We start from the raw sequence: 15,177 nt of genomic DNA on the forward strand, positions 1-15,177 counted from the left end.
CTGGCCGGCCCGCAGTTTATTCCCTAGGCTTGGGCCAGCTCTTCCCTGCAGGCCTGGCACATCAGTGGATGACAGACGCCAGGACCCAAGAGACAGAAACTGCTCCCACCAGGTGTGGGGAGGGCCTGGGTCAAGTCGGGCTCCTGGGTGCTGACTTATTTTACTCGCCCAACATCTGGTTCCCTTAAAACATCAAAGAAATTGCCAAAAAGTTCTTGTTTGCCACCATCCCAGTTTTTCAACATATTTGGAGAAACTTCAGTTTCTCGTACAGATATAAACGAAAACTATTGGCTAGTATCAGGAGCACAACCGGCATGGCGTTTTAAATGTATGGACACATCAGTGCAGTAGAGTAAGAACAAGAGTGTAGTATTAGGGAATCAGAATCACTCGGCGTGCAAACAGTAACAAAAAGGTGGCATTTCAGCTGTAGATAAAAAGCAACATTTGTCCCAAGAGGATAAAAAGAAACAAGTCTGTCTGTTGCTGCAGATTTCTAGGAATGAACATCCATTTTCCAAAAGCAGGTTTTGAAGCCTGGTGATCAGTTCCATAAGGCTTGTGGTAGCAAGCAGGAATTGCCCCATTTGCTAAGCAGGGTCTGCCCCAGTTTGCATTTGAATGGGAGACTACATGTGTGAGCACTGGAAGATCTTCCCCTTAGGCCACTCTGGGAAGGGCCCCTGCAGCCTGGTATGCTTAAAAGGATGTTGCTGCCATCTAGTGGCTGAGGAGGAGGAGGCACGCAAGGAGAAGCTAGCTGGAAGTAAATTCGGCTGGAACGTGTGGCCTTGTGTTTCGGAGCAGCGCATTGCACTTGCAGCCTGGAGAGCGAGAGGCAGCCTGATCTCGCTGCTGCTGCTGCTGCTGCTGCTGCTCAGTGTGTGCTGTGTGGTGCTGGGCTCACCGGCTCAGAGGAGGCCCTGGAGAGCACAGGAGACATTCTTCCCATGAAGATGCCTGTAGGCTTCCCGTGGCATCTGGCGGTGTGAAACAGGATGCTGGACTAGATGGGCCACCTTGGGCCTGATCCAGCAGGGCTGCTCTTAAGTTCTAAGGTAAGGAAGGCCCTGCTGGATCAGACCAAGCCGAGGCGGGTCTGGCCCTGCCTGGCCTCAGCTTCATTGCTGCCCCCACCTGACCCCGCTCCAGCCCTGCTAGGTTGGACCAAACGAAGTGATGTCCCTCAACAGAGGGAGGCACAGACGGTGAAGCGCCTGGTCTTGGTTCTTTTTGCAGTGCTACGTTTTCCCCTCCACAGATCACTTGGAAATTGCATGGATGGAAAATGGGGAGGGGGGAAAGCTTTCTCTGAAGAAATGTATTACGTGAATAAAGTGTATGTATATTTCCAAATGACTTTCACCTAATTTCCTCTTTTTCTTGATCAGATAATTCAGGTGTTTTCTCACCATACGTTTTGATGAATGTCCCATATTCAACACTTCAAGCTTTTTAAAATAAAATGGCAAACTGTCTTTTTGTTGAGCTTTCTGGCCTTGCCGCCTCCTCCTCCCATGACTGCCAGAATCATGCATGGCTTTACCTCATAATTGCTTTAAAAAATGAACACTTTAATTAAAATTAATTAAAAACGATACAACCATCTTTTCAGTTGCCAGCCCTCCAGGACTGGCACCAATCTCTAGTTGACGGCTGGAAGCAAGCCTGGAGGAGAGATGGTGAATCCTGCCCCAGGGAGGGTGGGGCTCTCCAGGCAGGGAGGCACTGCTTGCTTCCGTCAGAGCTGGCAGCGGTTCTGCCTGTTCGCATTGCTTCCGCTGGGCACCCATCTCTCTCTGCTGCTAATGATCCAGTCACCCCCTTCTAGAACCCTCTGAGCCCCTGGAGAAGTATCCTCAGCACTCAAGGGAGCTGAGCCTTTCTCATCCAAGGAATGCATATGTCTCCTGAAGGATGGTTCCTCTTCCTTGTGTCAGCAAAGGAGACCCCTAAGCCTGGGAATGGGACACCCCTGATGTCACACCCCTGATGGTCCTGCCCCCATCCCTGCCTCTGAACTACTCAGGTCAGTTCTCTTAGTTTCAGGAGCAAATGCCCCAGGTATTTCTCCACCCCATACAAAAAGATCATGATGGGTATGTGCTTCAGGTTTCCTGAAGAGCTGGTTAGCTGCAGCCTCTGTAATTCTGCACTAAAATCCTCATTCTACACTAAGAAAAAAGTGACTCTATTATGCAAATCTGTACGTTTGCTTTCCACAATGCTACTAATGCCATTTGTGAAGAAGCAGCAGCAGCAAGGGGAAATCCACCCAAATCCCCCGTGTTGGCCTCAGGGAGTTCTGATCCTGCCCCTCAGGTGGTTGGAGATTTTTTCAGACCCACCAGCCCTTCATGTTTTAGCTTCTCTTTCCAGGCTTAAGGACTAGCAACTTGCTTAAAAAGCAGAGCTGAGATGATCAGAGTGGCAAATTCTGTGCCTGATACTAGAGTCCAGCCTGGGAAGGGGGAGGAGGAGGGAGATGGTGCATGACCTGGTTCTGGGTTTGCTGCTGGTGGCAGTGACTGTGGTGTCCTGCTCTGCCCTGAGCGCCATTCTGCGTGGACTCATGAGGCCTCATGCCTCATAGGCTGCCACCTGACAGCTTCATCCAAACACAAGGACCAGCTGGGCCGATCCTGAATTCCAGGTTCACTGAAGTGGCGCAAAACCTTGTAATCCTGGAGCATGCACACCACTGCAAGATTTGCATGACCCTTTAGACTGCTGGGTTTGGGTTTTGCCCATGTCGCTAAACTCAAGCAGGCACCACCCATGGCTGGAGAGAACTCAGCAGGATTCCAAGGATTCTTTTTGAGTGTCCTTTGTGATGCTCTTTGGAACACTCTTCTGGGCCAATGCAGAGAGAGGGCCGCTGTCCGGAAGAGCCGTGCTTCTGCCCCAGAGAGCACTCAGGCCCACGTTCCCTGCCGAGATGGAGCTGCCTCCCTTCCCCTCTTTGGGCTGCTGCTACTGCTCTTGCCTGGCCCTCGGCCTGGCCCTGGCCCTCCTTGCCTGGATCGTCCCAATGACCCTCAGCAGCCCCCTTAGGAGGGGCAAGAAAACTGGATGGGCACCGAGGAGCACCTGGCCTTTCTCAGCACACCCCAGCAGGGAGGGAATTGCAAACCCTCCATCCCTGACACAAGCAGGAGCGGGGACTTTGTCTTGGCCGGCTGTGGGGCCCCCACGGAGGGTGAGTCCAGATGACCCTTGATTCCTCTGGTAGCTTTGCTGTCTGAAGGTGGCTCCCCTCCACTTGTTCTTAGGAGCAGTAGCCACAGATGGGAACGAGGGGCCAACGGGATGGCATTTCCGTGGTGCACCTGGAGTCTCATGTCGTTGGCTTCTCTTCTCTGGCCAGAACACTGTCTGCACCTCATTCCATCCCCAGAGTTGGAACTGCAGCACCACCAGAGAGCGTGTCTGATAAAAATGCAGGGCAATCCGCACGGTTAGCAGTTCTGTTCTGGGGCCAGCTGACTCCTAAGCAAAAGAGCCTTCCTGGGCTCCTCCTGCACTTTGTGTGAAACTGAAAAGGCCGTAGCCAAGAAAAGCCAGGTTTGGAGTTGATGGTGTGCAAACACCTTGGAACAGCAGGTGAGCTGCTGCGACAGATTTGCTTGCCTGAGCAGGCAGCCAGCCGCCTGTGAATGGTTTTGCTCACTGGCAGCGTCAGGGAAGGACTGGCCTGGGGAGCACCAGGAGGCTGCTTCTTTAGCGTTGGCAGCAACATGTGGCTCTAGTCCAGTGCCTCCTGCAGCTTTGATGGTGCAGGGCGATCACGCCACCAGTCAGTTTCTGTGCTGAAACCAGAGCTGTGCATTGCATTGGAACAAAAAATCCGATCCAATCTGATACAGCCTCTGATTGGCAGCATTTCACATTGTATTGCTTCCTATGCAATATTGGTACAATCTGATACATTTTCTGTATCGAACTCCATCCCTGCTTCAAACCGGTGCTGCCTCAGGCTTGTAGCTCCTCCAAGGATGCTGCCATTGGTCCATCTCTCTTCCAGTCACAGTGCTTGTGGGGAGGGATGCAGATTTGTAGACGGCAAGGGGTCTCCAACGCTGCCCTTCTGTGAGTGACTCCTGAGAGAAGCACTGGGAAGGCCCTGCTGCTTGCCAGGGAGGCACTATTTGAACATTGTTGACTTCCTCTGGATGTACAGATGTCAAGCAAAAGGCTGCGAGTGCAGTGTGTGGCGGTGGGAGGTTTTGCCCCTGTCACTTCTGCATGAAACGAGGGTGGCATCCAGCCCTAAGAAGAGACCACAGCCAACTCTCCCTGACAGTTTTATCTGATTCTGATTTACAATAATATTAGCCGACCCGCACAGAACATCTGTGCGCTCTTTGGGGCTGGCTGTTCTCCCCTCCCTCCCACCCCACTCTCTTGACTCCCCTCCCTCCCTCCTCCCCCTGCCCAACTCCGCGGCCAGGCCCGCCACTGCGCCTCAGCGGCCGGGCGTGCTGCCGCCGCTTGCCTCCGTGGCCAGCCTGGTCCGGCCCACCGCTGCCGCTTGTCTCTGCGGCTGGGCCAGCCCGCCACTTACCTCCTTGGTGCGCCTCAGCCAATCAGGCACCTCCGCCGCCCAGCCAATCAGCTGGGTGCCGGGACACACATTCTAAGGCACACCCAGGAGAATTAATAATATAGATATTTCAGCGATTTCCTATCATTTCCTATGTGCCGATGCATCGACCCAATAATGATACATTAAATGATTTGGTCCAGTACAATTATTGGATCCACAATTTTATAATTAGTTGCATTGGATTGGATCAGATCTGATAACTTTATCCGTGCACAGCCCTAGCTGAAACACCCACACCCACACCCACCCACAGACACACACTTTGGAGCTTATCAGAAAATAAGAAGAACCCTGCTGGATCAGGCCCAAGAACAGCCATCCAGTCCAGCATCCTGTTTCTAGGAGAGGACAGCTGGTCTGGTGGTAGCAAGCATGACTTGTCCCCTTAGCTAAGCAGGGTCTGCCCTGGTGGCATATGAATGGGAGACCAGAAGTGGGAGCACTGCAAGATATTTTCCCTCAAGGGATGGAGCCACTCTTGGAAGAGCAGAAGGTTCCAAGTTCCTTCCCTGGTGACTCCAGCCTGTAACCTTGGGGAAGCCTCTGCCAGTCTGTGAAGACAATACTGAGCTAGATAGACCAATGATCTGGCTCAGTATATGGCAGGTTCCTATTTTTATTTATTAATTTATTTATTATTTCTTGTTTACATAGTCAGACAGGTGTTATTGACTGGTTTGTTTTATCCAGACATCGAGTCCTTCCCAAGGACCTGGGATGCCAGAATTTTAGTGTCAATTGTTATAGATATCATCGCAGAATATAGGCTGTTCCCAGTAAAGCTGCTTTTTGTAATTGACTGATGGTGATTTCTGTGGCCCCTATGGTGTTGAGGTGCTCTTCAAGGTCTTTTGGGACTGTACCTATGGCGCCAATTACTACGGGGATTATTTTGGTCTTTTTCTGCCATAGCCTTTCAATTTCAATTTGTAGATCTTTGTATTTTGTGATTTTTTTTCTATTCCCTTTTCTTCTATTCTGCTATCCCCTGGTATTGCTGTGTCGATTATTTTGACTTGTTTTTCTTTCTTCTCGACTACAGTTATATCTGGTGTATTGTGTGGCAGATATTTGTCTGTTTGTAGTCGGAAGTCCCATAATATTTTTACATCTTCATTTTCTTCAACTTTTTCAATGTTATGGTCCCACCAATTCTTGGCTACAGGTAGCTTGTATTTTTTGCAGATGTTCCAGTGTATCATCCCTGCTACCTTGTCATGCCTTTGTTTGTAGTCAGTCTGTGCGATCTTTTTACAACAGCTGATTAGGTGGGCCACGGTTTCATCTGCTTCTTTACAAAGGCGGCACTTGCTGTTTGTGGTGGATTTTTTGACTTTTGCTCTTATTGCATTTGTTCTTAGTGCCTGTTCTTGCGCAGCCAGTATTAAAACCTCTGTTTCTTTCTTCAAGTTGCCATTCTTAAGCCATTGCCAGGTCTTGGTGATGTCTGATTTTCCACTTATATTGTGCAAATATTGACCATGCAGGGGCTTATTTCTCCATTTTTCTGCTTGGTTCTTGACTTGTTCTTTCTTGTAGGCCTGCTTTGTTTCATTGGTGTTGAATAGTTTCGTGTTATTGACTATTTGAAGTGCATCCTCTTCACTGTCCTTGATATATTCTTCAAGGTCTCTTTTCTCCTCCTCTACTGTTTGATGGACTTGCAGCATTCCTCTTCCACCTGAGCTGCGAGGGAGGTATAGCCTATCTACATCACCGTGGGGGTGCAGAGCATGATTGATGGTCATTATTTTCCTGGTCTTACGATCCAGCGTCTCTAGCTCTGCCCGGGTCCACTCTATTATCCCTGCAGTGTATTTGATAACAGGTATAGCCCAGGTGTTTATGGCTTGTATGGTGTTCCCACCATTGAGTTTGGACTTGAGGATTTTTCTAACTTTCCTGATGTATTCACTTCCAATTTTTCTTTTAACTTCAGTGTGTGCGATGTTATCAGCCTGGAGAATGCCCAAGTATTTGTAACGTTCTTTCTCTTCCAAGTTCTTGATCTTGCTTCCATTGGGCAGTTCTATTCCTTCTGTTTTTGTTATTTTCCCTCTGTTCATTATTAATGCAGCACACTTGTCTAGTCCAAACTCCATTGCTATATCGCTACTGAATATACGGACAGTGTTTAGCAGTGATTTGATTTCTGACTGGGACTTTCCATACAACTTCAGATCGTCCATGTACAGCAGATGGTTGATTTTACTGGATGTTTTAGATGTTTGGTATCCGAGGCTTGTTTTGTTTAGTATTTGTGAAAGTGGGGTCATGGCAATTGCAAACAATAGAGGGGATAGTGAGTCCCCTTGGAAAATGCCTCTTCTAATGCTAACCTGTCCAAGTGTCTCGCCATTGATTGTTAACTGTGTACTCCACATTCTCATTGCTTTTTAAAATAAATATCTGAATGTTTTTGCTGACACCAGTTGTTTCTAAACATTTTAGTATCCATGTGTGAGGCAATGAATCGAAGGCATTCTTGTAGTCAATCCATGCAACACAGATTGGTTTTTATTCTCTTGCAGTTTTCTAAAATCATTTTGTCAATCAGCAGCTGGTCTTTTGTGCCTCTGGTGTTCGGGCAATTTCCTTTCTGTTCAACTGGAAGCTGTTTGTTAGTTAATAAGTGTTGCATCACTTCATCTGCTATTATTCCAGTTAATAATTTGAACATGGTTGGAAGGCAAGTTATCGGTCTATAATTACTTGGAACTGCACCTTTTGCTGGGTCTTTCATGATGAGATGAGTTTTCCCAGTTGTTAGCCATTGTTCAATATCACTGCCTTTCATAATGTGATTGAACTGTTTTGATATTTGTTTATGAAGGCTTGTTAGGTTTTTAAGCCAAAAGCCATGCAGTTCATCGTCGCCTGGAGCAGTCCAATTTTTAATTTTCTTTGCTCTTTCACTTATTAATTCTGGTGTTATTATTAGATCTTGCATCTGTTGGTTACATTTTTTGACTTCTTTCATCCAGCCTGCTTTTTTATTATAATCTATTGGATTGTCCCATAATTTCCACCAGAATTGCACTGTTTCTTCTTTATTTGGTGTTTCTATGTTTCTTGCAGTTTCTCCTTCTATGCTTTGGTAGAAACGTCTCTGATTCGACTGGAATTGGAGATTCTGCCTGTGTTGTGTAATTCTGGCTTCATATCTGCTAATCTTCTTAGACACTGCTTTTATTTGCTGCTTTATTATTTCCAGGACTTCTCTAATTTTCCTTGAATCTAGGTGGTATTTTTGGATCAGATACTGTTTGGTGTTTTCATTCTTCAGCTTCTTGTCTTTCATATCTTTCAGTTTACTAGCATCTGATCTAAGCCTGGAGATTTTATTTTCTAATCAAATCTTCCATTTAGGTGATGTACTGCTTTCTTTTTTTACAGGTCCACTGATCTTATATCTGAGCTCTTGTGTTGTTATTGTTGCTGCACTGTACGTTATTTGGTTTGTTTCTTGCAAATTCTTGGTTGTTATTTCTGCAAGTGCAGCATTGACATCTTTTAATGCCTGTGCAAGTTGTTTTTTGGCAACTGTTCTTAGAGCGGGAAGTTGAACCCTGGTGGTTGTTTGGTTCATGTGCTCAGTTATTTTTTGCTTTAGTTCTTGTTGCTTTTCTGTTAAAGGGCATTTGGGTTTTTGAGGTGAAGGCAAAGGGGAGGTTGCCTGGTTTTGATTTTGAAACAGTTCAGCAATGGTGGTATCCTCTATTTCCAACACCTCCTCCATCTGCGCCTGAGCAACTGCTTCAGTTGGTGGTAATTCTTCTTCCATATCTTGAGCCTGTGTTGCTCTTTGCAGTTCTTCCAGCTCAACTCCTGTGAATACTTTATTTCTTATTATGAATCTTTATTATTAATTATTATTTATTATTATTATTATTATTATTATTATTTTAGAGAGGAGAGCTGGTTTTGTGGTAGCAAGCATGATTTGTCCCCTTAGCTAAGCAGGGCCCACCCTGGTTGCATATGAATGGGAGACTGGAAGTGTGAGCAGCACTGTCAGAGATTCCCCTCGGGGGATGGAGCCGCTGTGGGAAGAGCAGAAGGTTCCAAGTTCCCTCCCTGGCAGCATCTTCAAGCTGCTGTCAGTCTGTTTAGACAATACTGAGCGAGATGGACTGATGGTCTGACTCAGTATATGGCAGCTTCCTGTGTCTCCATCATGTCCCCACAGTGACCCACCAGATGCCTCTGGGAAGTCCACCAGGAAGATATGTTGGCCTCCCCGCTCTCCCCACATTGCTGCTCCCCTGCAGCTGGTATTCTGAGCCTGAAGGGAGCACAAAGCCATCTTTACTAGCACAATCGACAGGCTTGTCCTCCCAGAATTTTCCTCCCTCCCTTTTAAATCCTTCCAGGCTGGTGTCCATCACCACATCCTGTGTTGGCACAAGCCATAGCATGGTGCGTGTGGCATGTGGCAGTGCTATGCGTGGCCAAGGGACACTTGCTGAGCCTGTCCTTCTGTGCAGGAGAACGGAACTGCAGGGAATCTCAGATCACAGGGCTGGGGTTCTTCTGAGAAGCCAGCCATGGCCAGCTGTCAGAGAAGGCAACAGGGCTGGGTGATGGAGCTGTTGATGGCTCTGAGCCTGGACTCTGCACTGAGCAGTCTGCTCCCATAACCCTCTTCTCCTGCTTTTGGCTACAGGACAAATCTACCATCTCTAAATACTGTAAACAGCCAACAAAACCAGTTAGGAAGATAGAAAGCCAGCATGGGAAGGGGCACTTCCCAGTGTATTGCACAGAATGTGGCATGTATGACTATTAACCCCACCTAACTTGGCAAAGGCACCTTTTAATGTGGTGATTCTCTTTATTTAGCAGGGGGAGAGTAACTGGCCCTATCCACCCCAGCACAGTACCTCCAGTGACTGTTGCTAGTGTTTATCTTGTGTTTCTTTTTAAACTGTGAGCCCTTTGGAGACAGGGATCCATCTTATTTATGTATTATTCCTCTGTGTAAACCGCCCTGAGCCATTTTTGGAAGGGCAGCATAGAAACTGAATAAATAATAAATAATAATAATATTTGTTCCATGGGCTGAAGTCATGGGTGTGTGCTCAGTGCAAGGAGCTCCTGGCTCTCAGGGAGCAGGTTTGTTCCCTCGAGACCAAGGTGGCGGACCTGGAGAAGCTCAGAGAGACAGAGAGGCATGCGGACGAGACCTTGACGCTTTCCAGATTAGACCTTGCGACAGGGTCACTACGTATCTGCGAAATGTGCTTCTGTACTTCCTGTGTTGTGACACCGCAGTCCCTACGCTGACAGCAGGGTGCCATTCATCTCTTGGATGCCTTGTTTTGGATTTAATTGCTGTGATTTTTTGCTATAACATTGTATGTCTGGTGTAAAAAGGTTGCTGTATTCTTTGGTGGTTAGTTTTTGTGAGACTGCTCCCCCTGCTGGTAGCTTTGCTATTTACATTTTAAATGTGATTTTCCTGAACTGAAGCATTTTGCTGCTGTTGAGCGGATAATCTGGAAAGTGCCCTTCAAGGACATGGTTGAGGCATCCCACGTTGTCAGGGAGAATGAAGGAGGAAGGAGGACATCAGTCGGAAGAAGAGAGAAATGCTCTTGTAGAAGGGACTCCTTCTGTGGATGATGCCTCCCTCCCTTTTAAATATCCTCTCGCACAGGGGATACTCCTCCGGGGGTGGAGGCCTCCTTGTAGTGGTATAGAGGTATAGAGAGATGGGTATAGAGATACCTTTAATCATTAGAGGCATAGAGAGATGGGTATGGGACTCTCATGTTGACCGCACGGTGACTTGCCTGCCTGGTGCGAAGGTTGTGGAGATCACGCAGCATCTAGATAGGCTCACAGTGACTGGGAGTTGCAGAAAGGAATCAGGGAGGCATCAAGGAGAGTCAGGGCAGTAATAATGGGTGACTTCAATTACCCACACATAGACTGGGTAAATTCACAGTCAGGTAATGGCAAAGAGGTCAGATTTCGAGAGATGCTGAATGACTGTGGCCTAGAACAGTTGGTCTTGGAACGAATGAGAGAGAAGGTGACCTTGGACTTAATCCTGAGTGGCACCCAGGACCTGGTGCGTGATGTTGGGGTCATCGACCCCTTAGGGAACAGTGACCATAGTGTGATCAAATTCAGCATATATGTGGGGAGAGAATCACCAAGGAAGTCTAACACAGACATTTTGAATTTCAGAAGAGGAACTTCTGAACTTCTCTAAAATGAGGAGTATGGTGAAAAGAAAAATGAAAGGGAAGATCAGGAGAGTCAGTTCGCTCCAGAATGTATGGAGTTTACTCAAAACCACAATACTAGAAGCCCAGTTAGGTTGTATACCCAAAAGAAGGAAAGCTACCACTAAGTCCAGGAGGATGCCAGCATGGCTAACAGGTACTGTCAGGGAAGCCATAAAGGAGAAGAAGACTTCCTTCCAAAATTGGAAGGCCTTGTCCAAATGAAGAGAACAGAAAGGAACACAAACTCTGGCAAAAGAAATGCAAGGTGACAATAAGGGAGGTGAAAAGAGAGTTTGAGGGACATTTAGATAAAAGCATCAAGGGGAGTAACAAAAACTTCTTTAAATACTGTACATCAGAAGCAGGAAACCTGTCAGGGAGGTGGTTGGACCATTAGACTATGAGGGAGTGAAAGGGATTATTAAGGATGATATGGAGGTTGCAGAGAAGATAAATGAGTTCTTTGCATCTGTCTTTATGGCAGAGAATACTGAGCACATACCTGTTCCTGAACCAAGCCTTTTGGGGATGGAGGCTAAAGAATTGAGTCATATAGAAGTGACAAGAGATGATGTTCTAAAATGTCTAAATTCAAAAACTAGTAAATTGCCAGGGCCAGACAGAATCCACCTAAGAGTCCTTTAATAACTCAAATGCGAAATTGCGGACCTCCTCATAAAAATACATAACAAACTTATCCTAACAATCAGGCTCTTTACCAGAGGACTGGAAAGTAGCAAATGTAACACCGATTTCCATATAGGGATCCAAGGGCGATCCAGAAAATTACAGGCTGGTTAGCTTAATGTCTGTTCCAGGCAAATTGATGGAAAGCATCTTCAAGGATAAAATTGTAAAGCACATAGAAGAACAGGCCCTGCTGGGAGAGAACCAGCATGTCTTCTGTAAACGTAAATCTTGCCTCACCAACCTTTTGGAGTTCTTTGAGAGTGTCAACGAGTGTGTGGATCAAGGTGATCCAGTTGACATAGTCTACCTGGACTTCCAAAAAGCTTTTGACAAAGTTCCTCATCAAAGACTCTTGAGGAAACTTAAGCAGTCATGGGATAAGGGGACAAGTACATGTGTGGATTGCTAACTGGTTGAAAGACGGGAAACAGAGAGATCAATGGAGAGTTTTCACAATGGAGGGAAGTAAGAAGTGGGGTCCCCCAGGGACTGGGACTGTGCCTTTTAATTTATTCATAAATGATCTAGAATTAGGGGTAAGCAGCGAGGTGGCAGATGACACCAAATTATTTAGGGTACTGAAATCGAAAACAGATTGTGAAGAGCTCAAAAGGATCTCTCCAAACAGGGGGAGTGGGCAACAAAATGGCAAATGCAGTTCAATGTTGGCAAGTGTAAAGTGATGCCCATTGGGACGAAAAACCCCAACTGCAAGTATACGCTGATGGGATCTGAGCTGTCGGTGACTGACCAGGAGAGGGATCTTGGGGTCATGGTTTTAAGGGCTCTCCTTCAGATCTGTTTGGCCTGGACTTCCAGGGTTTTTAAATAGTTGTAATTGGTTTTAATGTTGTAACCTGGATTTCAGGGTTTTTAAAAAAATGTTGTGATTGTTTAATTGCTGTTTTATGATGTTTTAATTGTTAATTGTTGTTTCATACTGTTTTATAATTTTTGTTTTAATGGTTAACTGATTTGAATGGTTTTGTTTTAATTGTAAACCGCCCTGAGCCATTCTGGAAGGGCGGTATAAACACCAAATAAATAAATAAATAAATAAATAAATGGTGGACAGCTCATTGAAAGTGTCGATTAATGTGCGGCAGCTGTGAAACAAGCCAATTCCATGCTAGGGATCATTAGAAAGGGGACTGAAAATAAAACGGCTAATATTATAATGCCCTTATACAAAACTATGGTGCAGCCACACTTGGAGTACTGCGTACAATTCTGGTCACCACATCTAAAAAAGGACATTGTAGAACTGGAAAAGGTGCAGAAGAGGGCAACCAAGATGATCAGGGGCCTGGAGCACCTTATGAGGCGAGGCTACAACACCTGGGGCTCTTTAGTTTAGAAAAAAGATGACTGCGGGGAGACATGATAGAGGTCTATAAAATCATGCATGGTGTGGAGAAAGTGGATAGAGAGATTCTTCTTCCTTTCCCATATCACTAGAACCAGGGGTCATCCCATGAAATTGATTGCTAGGAAATTTAGGACCAGCAAACAGAAGTACTTTTTCACACAACACATAATCCACTTGTGGAATTCTCTGCCACAAGATGTGGTGGCAGCCAACAACCTGGATGGCTTTAAGAGGGGTTTGGATAACTTCATGGAGGAGAGGTCTATAAATGGCTACTAGTCAGAGGGCTATAGGCCACCTCCAGCCTCAAAGGCAGGAGTACCAGTTGCAGGAGAGCAACAGCAGGAGAGAGGGCATGCCCTCAACTCCTGCCTGTGGCTTCCAACAGCATCTGTTGGGCCACTATGTGAAACAGGATGTTGGGCTACATGGGCTTTCTTGGGCCGGATCCCGCAGGGCTGTTCTTATGACAGTCTGGTCTGGAGTGCAGCTTATTTCTGTGTCCCAGTATCAGTTGGACTCCAGGTGTGAGCAAAGTCCCTCTGCCAAGGGCCTTCCCAGAGGATAATATCATAATGCAAAATGGCAGCCTTTAATTGATCATATTGGGGCAGGACATGGTGCAATGAGACTGAATCAGGCCTCGGACAAGGATAACACCAAAGGAAAAAAATGACTCGGTATATGGCAGCTTCCTATGTTCCCTTCTTCCCTTCTTGCTTGCCTCAGTTTCTCCCTGGCAAAAGGGTCCTCTTTTCCTGCAGAGGATCTGGAATCCTTGGCCCAGAGAACCTCTCTGTTTCCTACATGCCAAGAGCGATCTTCCATCCCTTGTGTCATCTTCTCAAAAAAAGTGGATATTAGCAGCGTGCATGTGAGAGTGGCATAATGGGGAGGTGACCCCTGGGTGGTAGAGTCCCTCCCTGGCCCCTTTCTGTGCCTGGCCTCCTGCTGTTTGTAGCTCATGAAGAGGAAGTCTGGTGGGGAGAGCCACTGGCCCCATCCAGTCCCAGCACAGCATCCCTCCAGTGGCTGTTGCTGGTATCTGCCTTATGTTTCCCCCCAGACTGTGAGCCCTTTAGGGACAGGGGACCATCTTAGTTATTTATGCATCATGGCCCCATGGTATACAGAGGAGTTGTGGGTTCTGAAGCAGCAAGGCAGGTTACTGGAGCGCAAGTGGAGGAGAACTCAGCTCGAATTTGACAGGACACAGCATAAAGCCCATTTGAAACTTTGTGCGGAAGCAGTGCGTGTGGCAAAAACCAATTCTGGTCTGCGCGCATTGCTTCTGCAGGTTCGCGCTCAGCAGAGTTGTCCTGGGTTGTGATGAGTTTGATTCAGGCTCCTTCCAATTCAAACCAGTCCCCGAGGACTTTGTTCTGCTGTGATACTTTTAATGGGTTCTTTGTGGACAAAATCTCCTGTATTCGGGCTGACTCCACTGTTTCTGCAGAGTCTATGAAGGTGGTGTCCAGCAATCCCTCTTGCAGTATTAGATTGGATCAGTTTCAATCTGTGATGCCGGATGACATGGGCAAGCTGCTTGGGGTGATGCGACCTACCACCTGTTCTCTGGATCCTTGCCCGACTTGGCTGTTTCTATCTAGCAGGGAAATTGTTGGAGATGGCCTAGTTAATATCATTAACTCATCACTGAGGGAGGGCAGGATGCCTTCTTATTTGGAGGAGGCATTGATTAAACCACTTCTTAAGAGGCCTTCCCTAGATCCTTCAGTGATGGATAGTTATGGGCTGGTCTCCAATCGCCTCACCCTGGTATCTCAGGTCGAGGCCATGGCCAGGAGTGCTTTCTGTGAGCTTCAGCTGATTCGACAGCTGCGTCCATTCCCTGATGAGAGTGATCGCAAAAGAGTAGTGCATCAGCTGGTAACCTCTAGGCTTGACTACTGCAATGTGCACTACTTGAGGTGGCCTTTGCACATAGTCTGGAAACTTCAGTTAGTCCAAAATGCAGCAGCCAGATTGGTCTCTGGGGTAACCTGGAGAGACCATATTATGCCTGTTTTAAAACAGTTGCACTGGCTTGGGAGCTTGGGGTGGGACGTGGTGGTGGCGTCCCTGTTGCCAGGCAACTGCTTTATTAGATCGGAGACCAAGGCTTTTGTCTCTGGTCAAAGCGCTCAAAGTGAGAAGCACCACAGGCATGGAGAGGCACAATCCCGGGTGCGTCTGGGCCACCCTCTCTATGATTACAGAAGCTGCATGAAACCACAGTTATGGTGGTGTCCGCGTTCGGATGTAATGCTGCT

The 15,177-nt window shown here is 47.0% G+C and overlaps 1 protein-coding gene across 1 annotated transcript in view; it reads left to right on the plus strand.

Moving 5' to 3' along the window:
* The first annotated feature begins 2,945 nt into the window (after positions 1 to 2,945).
* LOC128347936 (uncharacterized) overlaps positions 2,946 to 15,177 on the plus strand; it is a 41,089-nt gene continuing 28,857 nt past the window's right edge. Inside the window, exon 1 of the mRNA XM_053303283.1 lies at positions 2,946 to 3,202. Coding sequence (XP_053159258.1) covers positions 3,035 to 3,202 — 168 coding nt within the window. The 5' untranslated portion in view covers positions 2,946 to 3,034. The remainder of the gene's footprint in view (positions 3,203 to 15,177) is intronic.

This window comes from Hemicordylus capensis, chromosome 2 (genome assembly GCF_027244095.1).
Source record: "Hemicordylus capensis ecotype Gifberg chromosome 2, rHemCap1.1.pri, whole genome shotgun sequence".
NCBI lineage: Eukaryota > Metazoa > Chordata > Lepidosauria > Squamata > Cordylidae > Hemicordylus > Hemicordylus capensis.